Raw genomic sequence first — 15,577 nt, forward strand, 5'->3', positions numbered from 1 at the left:
TAAACTAGAACAAAGATGTATTTTCAGTTGTCATCCAACAATGCCACATTGAAGGTGTGGTATACACTTGTGATTTCAAGTTTCAGAAATTTGATTCTTACTTAAAGTTGCTCTGCCCACACACCATAAGGCATATGTAGATACACAATAATGAGGCACTATCTCTCTTCAAATTTGTGTTTTCGTTCTAATATACCAGCTGCAATTGAAATAATTATTTCCTTCTGTCTTCAGAGACCACATAAATTTTTTATTAATCACTCATGAAGTGGTTTACTACACTTGAATATTCATTTGAAGGAACACTTATCTAAAGCAAATCATCGGAACTACCAAATGGCAAAATAAGGTTTATTACAAAATACATAAAAATGAAATCAGCATAAAATATGGTATGTAATTGTCTCTATCATATTTTGTGTGGATACAACTTACAAGCTGACACTTAACATTATGTATCAGTAAAATTTAATTACAGAAAACTTTGCAAAGTTTACAGGAAAAGAAGAAGCTTCATATTTTTACGGAAGTATAAGTTTCAACATATATCTCTTTACAATATATGATCAGTCCTTCACCATACTGACTAGATTTACATTTAATGCTACCCACAAAAAGAGACATTGTTTGAACATCTGAAAGAACACGGACTTTACAGACAACTTATGTAATTAAAAAATACTTCTTCAGTAACTTTATGTTACTAACAGACTCTCAAAAATGAAAAATAACACACAATAAATCATAAATTAGAGCATGTTAAATAAAATGTACTCAGAATTTTAGTATTTTATCTTTCAATTACAGGAGGAAGATCAATTTGCTCTAATATGCTAAACTGCAATAATAATCCAACACTAAAAAATGTACTAAAACAAAACAAAAGAACAATGGAATTAGTTCATATGATCAAAATGTTGTAACACATGCTAGACTACTTAACACTGGTTATAAAACCATTTGTGAGGTATTCCTGAAATTACATCACTCAAGCCACTCAATATGGAATAATATTTCAATGGTTTATGAAGACTTTTCTACAACAGTAATTCTCACGTCGTTTCACCAATAAATGTAATCAATCAAAATATTTTAGGCACCAGTGGCTGACTATCAACTCCAAACTGAGGGTGGCAGCAAAATTTGACATCTGATACAGCACAAAAATTGTTGAGTACTTTCTTGTGTAATGCTGGCAGCCCTCTTAATAGCCTACACAAAAAATAATGTAAATTATGATGATATGAGCTCACAGATCCTTTAAGGAGACTCAGAATCATCATGACGACTTCTAAAATTTCTTCTAATTCTATCTCTGTTCTTTATTCTAAACTTCTTAAAAACTGTCCAATCTGCACCCCTGCTCCCAGTGCTATGAGAAGCTTCTTGCACATGGACACTATCTCTACTGCTACAGCTAGGTTGACAAACTGTATCTTGAATAGATGTTGCACTTCCAGTACTTGTACATTCTTTCACAATTATTCCACTATCTGGTGTTTCACATTCTTCCATGGATTGATTATTTTGCTTTCCATTTGGTGTTGAATAAACTGATGCATTTTCTGATGCAAGGTGACTCACTACAGAACTTTCAGGACAATTTTTGTTCAAATGTACATTGGAAACATCTGATTTTGAGCAGTTAACATCAGAAGCTTCAAAACATCTACCATATGGAACTGACACTGAGATTAAGGCCCCATTGTTTTTTGAAATAGGAACTTTCTGCTTTGCAATCAAACCAGACTCTGAAACACAAGAGACAGAATTCTCTTTTTGTTCATCTTCAAAGTTTGAGTCAAATGTACTGTCCTTGCTGCGATTAGTGAGATTCCCTGTACTTTCTTGTTCCAACCCTTCTTCATTCTTTGAACATTCTGACTTACATTCACAACTCCTCATTACTGGATCAAAATTATTTGTCTCTGCATCACCACTAGAACTAGTTTCCAAAATATCAAAATTTATTTTTCTTCTCTTCTCACCATGCAATTTTCTCCTTTTCCTATAGAATTTTCTAATACGGTTACTGCTAATGTCTGAAAATTGTACATTGCTAGTGCTAGCTTCAGTAGGTACCACAGTGACTGTTTTCTTTGAGGTAGAATCACAATTTTGATTTTCCAAAGTAGAAGACTTTTTGGTACGCTTTACAGTTTTTGTCCACACTTTGCGTCTTGTTTCATATGGCTGCCATGTTTCCTCGTACTCGTCATCATCACCATCATCATTATCATTATCATTATTATTTTCACATTTATCGTCATCATCATCATCGTCATCATCGTCATCATCATTATTATTGTTGTTGCTGTTGTTGTTGTTATCATCTGAAGAGTCACTATATGCTATCATATACTTTAACCTATGTTTTCTAATATCACAGTTATTTTTCAGTTCTCTTTTACTCTTAGCTTTAGAAACAGATATTTTGCACTTTGTATTATGAAACAAACTACCATTTTTTCTTGAGTCAATGCCTTTCGAGTATTTTTTTCTGTATTTTTCATCATTTTCTGTTGTACGCAACCTTTTGGTTGCAACACTTGCCTCACTGTCACTAGTATCACTGACAAAACCACCTGGCGGCTTATGAAAAGTGTTCATGAACCGTCCATGATGTCTGCCATTTTTCTTCAGCCTTAAAGTTTCTTCTGAATTCTGAGATTTTGCATGTCGCATCAACTGAGATCGTTTCCTGGCTATCAGCTGTGATATCCTGTTTTGGGCTTCCTGTGGTTCACTTTCATTATGCTCCATATTATTGACTGGTGATACTGAAAAATAAAAAATAAAAAATTAACGAATGGCAGTGAACAATGTTGAATTATCAAACATAATCAAGCACTGACACCACAAAATCAGACAGATGTTTGTAAGTACTATTACCACGTTCTTTAAGACTAGCAAAAAGAGAAAGCTAAAAGAATTTATGATCTGTTACTCACTAGTCAAAAATCAAATACTAGATGGTCAGTTTTCAAGGTAACCTGCATAAAAACAATACTTATGGTGTAGCAAATCTGATATAACTGGCATTACAATACTCCACCATCAATATTGCTTCAAAATTCTAAATTAACATCCAAGTATTTTTATGTGGTAATAATGAACATTGGTGGCCTCTGTCTTACAGAAAAATTCACAATACATTAAATCTTCATGTTCACAACTTCAGAAGTATATATTTACTACATAGATAGTGTGGAATACATCATTACCATCTTTATTGTGGCATAGCTTGATAACAACCTACAAGGTGAAACCAGTTAATTGCTAAATAAAGAAAAAGTGTTTGTTACATAATAAAAGAACAGCCTACACAGGAAAAATAATTTCTTTCCAGTAAAAAGAGGGGCATTATTCAAATTGCTCTCTCTTCCTTCACAACTCTGAAAGGGAAAATGGAAGTTATGTTCAACATCCTGTTGATATCATTAGAGAGAATATAACCTTGGACTGGACAAGTAAACTGACTGGACATTACGTACATATGTATGCCACAGCACAATGAACTTCTGTTTGTAATTTAACGGCAGTTCCCTAGCCTTGACAAGACTGAGTATGAGAGTCACTCTGAAGGCAACTATTGGCTACATGTCATAAGGGTTCGCTGGTTATCGCTAGCTCCAACATTAAGCACATTATGGAGGCCTTTAGGAAGATAGTGTTCAGGGCTGGAAAGAAAGCTGATGTGAACTCAGTATGTCTGCTGGGGGACTTTATCTGAGATGTGGAGGCAACTTTGCCTGTGTCTATCAAGCACGTAGGGTGAAGTCATCTGCAAGTAGTGGGTCACACTGGCGCCAACAATTCCTGTCGCATTGGTTCTGAGGCTGTCCTCAGTTCATACAAGTGACTGGCGGATGTAGTGAAGATTGCTGGCCTCGCACACAGGGTGCAAGCAGAGCTTGTAATTTGCAACATTGTTCCCAGAGTTGTCTGGGGTAGTATGGCTTGAAGCCAAGTGGAGGGTTCAACAAAAGGCTTTATTGACTCCGAACAGTCCTGGCTATGGATTTCTAAATTTGCATTATTGAGTGCAGATTTGTTGGAGCCCCCTTGACAGGTCAGGGGTACACTACACAAAGGAAGCAGCTACATGGGTAGCAGAGTACTTGTGGAATGCACATGGGTTTTATTTTTAGTCTGGGCAGTAGTTTGAGGTACTCTGGTGAACAGTCACCAGTCATTATGCAGAAAGGGAAGTCAGACAGTGTTCAGAGTGAAGACACTTTGACTATCAAAATTTTATCAGTAAATTGTTAAAGTATTCATGCTGAAGTTCTCCAAATTCACTGCCCTCCAGGAAAGATGTAAAGCTTGAATTATTCTTGGGACTGTGAACAGGCTGAGATACTAAAATTTCTGAGATATTTAGCGAGTTATGGAACATATGTTGGAAATATAGATTAGAATGCCAAATGAGGGGAGGACCATTGCAGTTGACAAAAATATTTTGTCTATTGAGGTCAAAGTAGATGGTGACAGTGAAGTTATCTGGTCGCATATAACAAATCTGCTTAAAATGATGTTAACTGTTGGAAAGTTTATAGTCAACAGTGTGTAAATACATAAATTATGAAACAATAGTAGGAGGTGACTTTACCTATCAAGTATGGCTGCGACATCTAGGACATTTATGGATTCCCTGCAGGGGCACAGAGGGGGAGGGGAGGGGGGGGGGTGTTACAGACAGCAGACAGTCTTACAAAGTACTTTTAAACACATGTTCTGAAAACTGTCTAGAGAAGCTAGTTTAACAGCCCACACACAATAGAAATCTTTTAGACCTTGTAGCTACAAACAGGCCAGGCCTTATTGACAGCATCAGTACGGAGATAGGGATTAGTGATCACAATGTCATTATAGCAACTACAGTTATGAAAGAGAATAAACCAGTCAAGAAGGTTAGGAGAGTGTTTCTGCTAGAAAGAGCAAACGAACAGTTGTTAGCATCTAAGTTACGTAGTGAACTGGCATCACTTAATTCTGGTGAGACGGGCGTGTATGGTATAATGTTGACCTTTTACATCAACTCGTGAAGCAAGCTTTAAAAAGTCAATTGCTGCTTTGTGTATGAACACACTAAATCAAAAGGTATTAGCAAAACACGATATATGCATTCTTACAGTTACAGAAAAGTCTGACAAATGCAATAAAATTACTTTCTGGTGGCTTGGATCTCTCTCCACAGCAAGCAGTTAGCAACAATGGAATATACTGGTTGCTTTATGTGATGTTACTCATTACTGTAACAATATTTACTGGCAGGAATAGTGTTGCAACAAGCCTTCATTGTCGTCGGAACACCTGCAAATTACTTTCAGACAACTATTTACTCGACGCTCACATGTTCATCTACAAAAAATTATTGCAAGCAGAAGCAGAATGGATGATGATTCTTATGATTCTGAGAACAGCATACAGGTCAAAGTACGTTCTGATGGGGGAAAATCCAAATTCAAGAACAGCTTACATCGACCTGAAATGCAAAGCAAAAAGTATAAAAAGGAACCTATGATTAAATGCAATCATGGACTTGAGGTTTTGCCTTCAAAAGCTAAAAGAATGAAAGAATACAAAGTTGCTGAGCTCTACTATGAAGATATTTCCTACTATGAAGACATACTTCCATCATTGCATAATATCAGTAAACAAAATGGATCAAGATAAGTTTTCGTTAAAATTTCTTAATATTTCTTCACCTCAGTGCAGAGTGGTGGACACCGTGAATGCAAGCAGGAAGAAAACGGTGATAATGAAGAATATCATTAGGCAAAGGAACGGTGAAGTGGTGCATGTTTGTGCTGCCTCTTTCCAAGGAGTATCTGGCATGTCAACGGATATGTTATCTTACCTAGCACACAGGTTCAATAAAGAAGGGATGCTACTAAAATAGAGGAAAGGAGAGGAGGTGACACAACAGTAAAGGATCATAAGGAGGCAACTACTGCCATTTGGAATGATATATAAATGCAGAGAGAGCCACTATGAAAGAACAAAGTCTACAAGAGGTTATTTGCCTTCACGTAACACAGTCAATAAAATGTTCAAGAGATTCTGTGAAAAAGGAAAAAAATAGGACTGAAACAATGGTACTTGTCAAAATGCAAGCATATATTTTACAAACGTTTAAATTTATCATTCAGGACTCCTCATACCGATACCTGTTCCTCTTGTAAAGTTGGTTTAATGGAAATAAAAGCAGAAACATTTCTGCAGAAGAAGAATGAACTACAAACTACGCATAGATTACATAAAAGTCATGCAAAATGATTTTATGGTATAATTAAGTAAGATAATCCTAAGTCATAAGATTTGCTTTGATGTGCAGCAAAACCAGCCTATTCCAAAACTATCACTCAGTGATGTGTTCTAAGATAGACAAGTATGGTTATACAATCAAGTTCATCATAATCACACTTAGGAGCTAAAAACAGAAAGCACCAATTTTTACACCTGGTTGGAGACAGAATCTTCAAGGGGATGCAATCAAGTTTCTTTGGCTTTGCTGGACTTACTTCCTGACTTAGACAAAAACCCACCAATACTATACATCTATTTTCAGATTCTTGTAGCAGCAAAAAAGGTTGTATGATGGCATTTTTTAAAAAGGAGTGCAAAATTCAATAATATTTGTTACTTCTTCCCTATTCATGGCCGTAGCTACATGCCTCCAGACTGAGTGTTTGGTAGAATTGAGATGTCTTCCAGGAAAAAGAAAGCATCATGTCTCGTAAAGAATATTATGATATTTTAGAAGAGTATGGTGCTCTCAGAGTTCAAGAGAGAGACTGGACTGTTGAAAATCTAAAACATAGTGCACAGGAAGTACTAAAATCAAGTTACCATTCAAAATGAACAGACTGCGTGTCATCTCATATAAGAAAGGAAAAAGAAAATTGTTAATGTGTCACTGAGTGATACATTCTCTGGAGATTCAGTACGAGTTGACATCCTGAGATGAAAGAAATCATGCCATTCAACATTACTAACACCCATCCGTTTACCAAAACAAAATACGGCAAGCATACAAAAGAAGAAAGACACGTTTGCCTTTCTAAAGTATTTTGAAATTCCAGATGATGCAAAGGAGTTTTACAAAGATGTCCTAGACGAATAATGTATAGATGTAAAATGAAAACTTGACATCAACAATGTGACTGTAATATGTAATACTTTTTGTGTAATTCATTTCGTACTTCATGTAGTGTTGATAATAATGATGCAAGCTGAACAATTATATTAAAATAGTTATCACTGCCATTAATGTATTATGCCTCTGTATTCCTGTTATTATTGCCTGTATTTTCAATAGTCAAAAACATGCAAAAATTTGTATTTTACAACAATGCAGGCATCTAATAAACACAACAGCACATAAAAAATAGGTCTGGAAAAAATACATGGGATTAAAGGAGGAAACATAACTGATATCAGCAGTAATTATAATCTTTTATTGACTTTTGAAGAAAACTGGAAGAATCACATCTTAATATACTGTTATAAAAATTAGATTTTAATATATTTCATTAGGACACTTTATTAATGTCATCGAGATCTAGTAGTTGTGTAAAAATTCAAATGCTCGGACATATCTAACTAGGTGAAAACAGAAAAACTCATTTTCTGAAAAACTAACTGTTGCACTTATAAAGTTTTGAAAAAACATTCTGCAATAATCAGCAAAGTTTAAACATATTGTAACTCATGATCTGCAGAAGTATGTGACTAATAATTGGATTTAGGACAGAAAGGATCCACAATGGTTTAACAACAGAATTCACAAAATTCTGAGGAACAAAAGGCTGTTGCAATCTCAGTTCAAAAGGGAGCATGCAAAATGCGACAGGCAAAAGATAGTAGAGACTCGTGCATCTGTGAGAACATCTATGCCTGAAGCATACATCTACCACTGTCATACCTTAAGAAAAGACCTGGCTGAGAACCCAAAAACCTCTGGTCACATGTAAAATCACTAAACATGTCTAAAGGCTTCCATCCAGTCACTCACTGAGCAACCTAGTATGGCAGTTGAAGATAGCAAAATGAGAACTGAAGTTCTAAATTTTGCACTTAAGAAATCAATCAAGTACGAGAATCATATACATACCGTCGTTTGAACATTGAACAGACTCCTGTATGGATGACACAATAATAAGCATCCCTAGCATTAAGAAACAACTCAAAGCATTGGATACAAATAAGTTGCCAGGTCAAGGTGAAACCCCAATTCTGTTTTACAAAGAGTACTCTATAGCATTCACCCCTTAATTAGCTTGGATTTATTGCCAATTTCTCACCCAGTGCAAAGTTTCAAGCAACTGGAAAAAAGTGTAGGTGACTCCCATATACAAGAAATGTAAAAGAACAGACTCACAGAGTTACAGACAAAAATCCCTAACATCAGTTTGCTGCAGAATCCTTGAACATATTCTCATTTTGAATATAATAAATTTTCTTGAGACAGAGAAGCTTATGTCCATGAATCAGCATGGTTTTAGACAGCATCACTCGCACAAAACTCAGTTTGCACTTTTCTCACATGACATACTGCGAACTGAGGATGAAGGGCAATAGGCAGATCCCATATTTCTAGATTTCCGGAAAGCATCCAACACGGTACCCCATTGCAGTCTGTTAACGAAGGTATGAGCATAAGCAATAAGTTCACTGATATGCGAGTGGCTCGAAGACATCTTAAATAATAGAACCCAGTATGTTGTCCTCAATGGCAAGTGTTCATCAGAGACAAGGGTATCGTCAGGAGTGCCGTGTGAGAGTGTCATACAACCATTGTTATTCTCTATATACATAAATGATTTGCTGGACAGGATGGGCAGCAATCTGCATTTCTTTGCTCATGATGCTGTGTTGTACAGTAAGGTGTGGTTGAGTGACTGCAGAAAGATACAAGATGACTTGACAAAATTTTTTGTGTTGTCGACCTGGCTGCTTCTGTTCATCTGCAATAATTGTTTTCACTAGCGCTGTCCATCTACTACCTGATTTGATGAAAATATTGCAAAAACTCGAGAGCTTGTGCTCACAGACCTTTTAAGAAGATTGCGCAACTGCGTTCATAAAAAGAACTGATTTGTGGTGACAGCAGACTGGTTCTTTCACCAAGACAACACACCTACACATACAGCCATCTCTGTTAGACAGTTTTTGACTAAGAATGGCATAGTTCCGCTGCCCCACAACCTTATTCGCCTAACTTGGCTCTGTGAAACTTTTTCTTATATCCATGAATGAAACTGGACATGAAAGGTCACTAATCTGCCAACACTGAAAAAAAAACAACAAGGGTGGAGGTGACATCCATTTCTAGAGATGACTACATAAAAAGGTTCGTACAGTGGAAATACTGGTGGGACATATGTATTAGTTGTAATGGAGAGTATTTTGAAGGGAGAAGGTTGTTTTGTAAACAATTTGAAAATACACAGCTTTTAAAAAATAATTCCTTGCTTTTTCTTTGGTTACACCTCATTAAGCTCAGGCAACCAATCTTAAAACATTCAACCAAAATTATGAAATTAAATGTTACAATAAATTTTGATGCTTTTTCTAACTTATCACTGACTCTCCTCATTATTTCAATGTACACTTTTGTTCTCTCTCTCTCTCTCTCTCTCTCTCTCTCTCTCTCTCTCTCTATCTATCTATCTATCTATCTATCTGTATCTCATATTATGTGCAGTCTCTACATTTATTATTTCTCTACAATTAACAGCTTCCTTACTAAAATACAAGGCATTTTTCAATTCATTTACACAGCATAAACATCTAAGGTTTTAAACTTACAGATTGTCACCTTATGTGATGTGTGTTTCCCAATAAGAAATCTTTGGTTTGTTGTATTAAGTACTCAGAAAACCAAACTGGTAACCTGGCCACGACAGCAGCATCAGTGTGTTCCCGAGAATCATGGAGGGGTGGTAGCAGTAATGTACACTTCACTATTATTACAAGTGGAGCACTGTGGTACACCACACATTGTCCAAGCACCACTGAATGCAGTGCCCATTATAACAAGAGCAGAAATAAAACATGCATATTTCTCACATGGCTCACCTGCTCACCACACTTTGCTGACAGTATCCATGAAACTACATTACCGTATGATGCTATTATCTTCCACTGGCGTGACTCTTTACATGCTGTCTACCGCTTCAATTACAGATGATAATGCCAACTCTTTGTTTGAATCCATGCCAACTCATTCCATTACATAGTCAGTTTCCTTGTCCATCGCACTATTTGTCAATCAGTAGTTGTCACACGTTTTTGGTGTAATACACAGCCTTTCAAGGCTTCTAATGACACAATATAAAAGCTAATGTCACAGCTACAAAAGCAAAATGACCACATGGTGTACAGGTTAGAGTTCTTGGTTAGCATCACTGAGACCGTGGGTACCGTGTCTGATGAACACTTTAAAGTTTTAAGATTCCTCTAGTCTTCTCAACATTATCCTAGGTACAAGATTTTAATGTGTGTATCCATGGTGGTTGCTTCATCTTTGAGTCTCATACAGATTCCCATAGTGATAGACATCCCTGGGGTTGTGAAGCAGCTGAATGGGTTGAAAATAAATAAATCGCCAGGTCCTGATGGGATTCCAATTCAGTTTTACAGAGAATACTCTATTGCATTGGCTCCTTAGATAGCTTGCATTTATGGCAAATCTCTTGCCCAACATAAAGTCCCAAGCGACTGGAAAAAAGCACAGGTGACGCCTGTGTAGAAGAAGGGTAGAAGGACGGATCCTCAAAATTACAGACCAATATCCTTAACATCGGTTTGTTGCAGGATTCTTGAACATATTCTCAGTTCGAATATAATGAATTTCCTCGAGTCAGAGAAGTTGCTGTCCATGCATCAGCACGGCTTTAGAAAGCATCGCTCCTGCGAAACGCAACTCGCCCTTTTTTCACATGATATCTTGTGAACCATGGATGAAGGATATCAGACGGATGCCATATTCCTTGACTTCCGGAAAGCATTTGACTCGGTGCCCCACTTCAGACTCCTAACTAAGGTACGAGCATATGGGACTGGTTCCCAAGTATGTGAGTGGCTCGAAGACTTCTTAAGTAATAGAACCCAGTACGTTGTCCTCGATGGTGAGTGTTCATCGGAGGTGAGGGTATCATCTGGAGTACCCCAGGGAAGTGTGGTAGGTCTGCTGTTGTTTTCTATCTACATAAATGATCTTTTGGATAGGGTGGATAGCAATGTGCGGCTGTTTGCTGATGATTCTGTGGTGTATGGGAAGGTGTCATCGTTGAGTGACTGTAGGAGGATACAAGATGACTTGGACAGGATTTGTGATTGGTGTAAAGAATGGCAGCTAACTCTAAATATAGATAAATGTAAATTAATGCAGATGAATAGGAAAAAGAATCATGTAATGTTTGAATACTCCATTAGTAGTGTAGCGCTTGACACAGTCACTTCGATTAAATATTTGGGTGTAACATTGCAGAGCGATATGAAATGGGACAAGCATGTAATGGCAGTTGTGGGGAAGGCGGATAGTCGTCTTCAGTTCATTCATAGAATTTTGGGAATGATGTGGTTCATCTGTAAAGGAGACCGCTTATAAAACACTAATACAACCTATTCTTGAGTACTGCTCGAGCGTTTGGGAATCCTATCAGGTCGGATTGAGGGAGGACATAGAAGCAATTCAGAGGCGAGTTGCTAGATTTGTTACTGGTAGGTTTGATCATCACGCGAGTGTTACGGAAATGCTTCAGGAACTCGGGTGGGAGTCTCTAGAGGAAAGGAGATGTTCTTTTCGTGAATCACTACTGAGGAAATTTAGAGAACCACATTTGAGACTGACTGCAGCACAATTTTACTGCCGCCCACTTACATTTCGGGGAAAGACCACAAAGAAAAGATAAGAGAAATTAGGGCTCGTACAGAGGCATATAAGCAGTCATTTTTCCTTCGCTCTGTTTGGTAGTGGAACAGGGAGAGAAGATGCTAGTTGTGGTACAAGGTACCCTCCGCCACGCACTGTATGGTGGATTGCGGAGTATGTATGTAGATGTAGATCTTTTGTTTCCCAATTAAGACACCGAAGTAGCACTACATGAAAAGGCTTGCAGCAGGCAAGTTGACACTTGTTTGAGACAACAGAAGTATCAGTCTTTATTGTTTCAGGTTAGAGTCAGCCATTATTGTTTCAGGTTACAGGTTTCAGGCTACCTGGCATATTGTAACTACGGGTCTTATTCTTTGCCAGAATCTACAGGGTGTAGTAGATAAGTAACGAGACTGGCCGCCGCGCGGCGCCCCAGTCGCTCGCAGGGCGGTCTCCACCTGTACGTCACGTGGTGGGGGATCTGAGCTAACAATAGAACCGGTTCGCAGTCACGTCGGAGCTCTGGTGCAGTGAGGGTCGAGCTTCGCGTATTACGTTGTTTGTGTGCCCGTGACACTTGTGAAAACGCTGAAGATGGATCGCTCGATAGAACAGCGGTATGCAATCAAATTTTGCTTTCGCTTGGGCAAAACTGCTTCGGAAACTTTTGCTATGATTACAGAGGCCTACAAAGAAGACTCCCTATCAAGAGCTCAAGTGTTCCGGTGGTTTAATGAATTTAAAAATTGGAGGGAATCCGTTGAAGACATGGAACGATCTGGACGCCCTTCAACGAGTCGTGTGGATGAAACGGTGGCCAAAGTGAAAGAACTCCTGGACTCCGACCGTCGTTTAAGTCTCAAAATGATCGCCGATGAGGTCTCCGTGAATACATTTACGGTTCACCAAATTGTTACGCAAGATTTGATGATGAGGAAAGTTTGCGCAAAATTGGTTCCCTGAGTGCTCACCGCCGAACAAAAGCAACAACGAGTGGACGTTTGCCGTGAGATGTTGAATGATTTGGGAAATAATCCACACTTTTTAGACAACGTAACAACAGGCGACGAATCGTGGACATTCCAGTACGACCCGGAGACGAAAGCCCAGAGCTCGGAGTGGCACACACCGGCATCCCCGCGGCCGAAGAAAGCAAGAATGTCAAAGTCCCGCATCAAGACAATGCTGATTGTGCTTTTCGACAAGCGGGGGTTAATTCACAAAGAGTTTGTCCCTCAGGGGAAGACTGTCAATGCCGAATTCTACAAAGAAGTCCTTCAGCGATTGCACAGAGCCGTCAAACGGAAGCGACAGGACCTTGCTCAACGCTGGCGTCTCCACACGACAACGCTCCGGCGCACACAGGGTTCCTCGTGACTTCCTACTTGACCCGAATTGGAGTTGAAGTTTTGCCACAGCCACCATACAGCCCTGACTTGAGTCCTCCTGATTTCTTCCTATTTCCGAAGGTCAAAAGATGCCTGAAGGGTCATCGTTTCGACGATATTCCGAACATCCAACGTGCTGTCACGAAGGCACTAACTGGGATAACTCAAACGGGCTACAGTGGGGCCTATGAAGCTTGGAAAACGCGCTGGCAACGTTGTGTCGACGCCCAAGGCGAGTACTTTGAAGAATATTAATGTTTTGTACAAATTGGATCAATAAATTTGTTTTTCTAGACTGAGTCTCATTACTTATCTACCACACCCTGTAGACCAGTTTTATAGGATTTGGGTCTAGATAGTATGGTGGCAATACCTAGGGAACAATTTTCTTGCAAAATTTTGTCAGTGGAATTGAAGAGGAGGAGGCTGATGCTCCTCGTTTAATGCCAAAAGTCTGGCTTTCCTTGTCTCTACTTATTTTTAATTTTTTTCTATCCGTTTCTGCATGATAGTCATTGAGGAGAAGTTACCACAAAACAAAATTCTACATTCACAAAAATTAAATGTTGTCTTGAATCATTGCTTGACAACATTTAATCAGTGTGCAGTGTGTATGAGAAGTAAATAAACTATAGGCCACTTTCAATTTGATACTTCATTTTTTGTACAAATGTGTGTTCTGTTTTCTACTATACCTGCCACCACATGTTAGTGATAATGGAGCAGAGGCACTACAGTTATACTTAGTCATGCACCACTGAGATGCAGCCACAGAGTCTCATGGTCTGACCCACTGAGTGTCACAGGGTAAGCGGGCACCCACAGCTCAGACTAGTATCATATACTGCAGGCGCTCAGTTCTGTCATGCCTAGTTGCTATTCGGTGTTCAACCATGCTTTAGGTTTAAACATTCTGACTTACATTTTTTGTTTTTGTCCAGTGCTCTGCTCACAACAATACTGGTTTTGTTCACAGATCATGAGTGTGTATCAGGTGTAGATTCTTTACGTCTTATCCCATCATTTTATGGTGTTGTCTTCATCTTCGGTTCCTGTGTTATGGACCCCAAATTTATGGAACTGTGGCTGCAACAGCTGTCATTCCAACAGCAACAGTTTGCAGCTCAGCACAAACAGTAGTCTGCTCTCCCGTAGCCCATGTCCCAGCAACAACAGCACCCATGTCAGTCAGAGGTGGCACATGTACTACCACTGACATTTGCTTCCTTTGATGAGATTTCTGAGAGCTGGGACATCTATCTCCAACATTTTGACCTGCTTTATTGTGCATTCAATATTTCCAGTAAGCAGAAATGTGATTCACTCTTTATCTTCTAGCAATCATTTGTACAAAGTGGTGCAGAAATTGCAGGCACCCTTGGAACCTAGTGAACTGTCTAAGTTATCTTTGTGCCCTGTGAACTGAATACTATGCTCAGCAGATGTGCCATGTTGCTGCTAGGTTTCAGTTTAATCAATGTCATAAACAAAGTGCACAATCATATGCCACTTGGGCCAATTTGCAGCATTTCATACACAATTGCCGTTTTCTGTGCCAGAACTGTGGAGTTTCATTTGTGGAATTGTTGATTCAGGATGTGATTCATGCCTGGCCCTGACAGGGAGGTCAGTGCTAAAGTTTTGGTCAAGTATGATCCTAGTCTTGGTGAAATGGTTGAAATTTCTAAATCCTTCAAGGTAGCTTTGGAAGCTCAGCATGCTTTTACTAATGGCATTCACATTTGCCCAATAATACCAGCAACAGACGCAAATCAGGACAGTATTTCAGTGGTTTTGGCTTAAGTTGTGAGATGGTATAGAGGTCCTATTGCCTTCACATTCAGCAACTCAACTACTTCCAAATTGAGAAAGAGTGTTAAAAAGTTTTGTGAGTATTTGTAAAGCAGCAAATTTCACCCACTGAGTGCCCACAACCTATTGGTTTCCTCATTTGGGCATTGATTTGAGCTCTTACATATGACAGAACAGCATCTGCAGTGCTGGGCATTGTTTTCAAATGGGTATCATAATGACGTCCATCTTCACCCCACCACCCAATATGCTAACGCAGATGCCTTGTCCCATCTCCCTCCTGGCCCCACTGAGGAACTCAACTGCCATGAAACTGTTTGTTTTGCATTTTAACAGCAGCAAATAGCTTTGGACACATACCCACTGGCACACGAGATCACTGCAAAGTCATCCCACAACCCCAACATGTAAAAAGTTTTGTCAGCAGTCCAAAAGGGTTAACCGGAGATTGTGTCCTGCCAAGCTGACCCGGTTCGTCAAAAATAATTCA

At 38.8% G+C, this 15,577-nt stretch overlaps 1 protein-coding gene across 2 annotated transcripts in view; it reads right to left on the reverse strand.

The window, feature by feature from the left end:
• Positions 1 to 340: 340 nt before the first annotated feature.
• LOC126480904 (DDB1- and CUL4-associated factor 5) overlaps positions 341 to 15,577 on the reverse strand; it is a 127,132-nt gene continuing 111,895 nt past the window's right edge. For both annotated transcript variants that reach the window (XM_050104303.1, XM_050104301.1), the window contains exon 10: positions 341 to 2,780. In XM_050104303.1, the coding sequence (XP_049960260.1) occupies positions 1,261 to 2,780 (1,520 nt within the window). In that variant the 3' untranslated portion in view covers positions 341 to 1,260. The remainder of the gene's footprint in view (positions 2,781 to 15,577) is intronic.

This window comes from Schistocerca serialis, chromosome 5 (assembly GCF_023864345.2).
Source record: "Schistocerca serialis cubense isolate TAMUIC-IGC-003099 chromosome 5, iqSchSeri2.2, whole genome shotgun sequence".
Lineage (NCBI taxonomy): Eukaryota > Metazoa > Arthropoda > Insecta > Orthoptera > Acrididae > Schistocerca > Schistocerca serialis.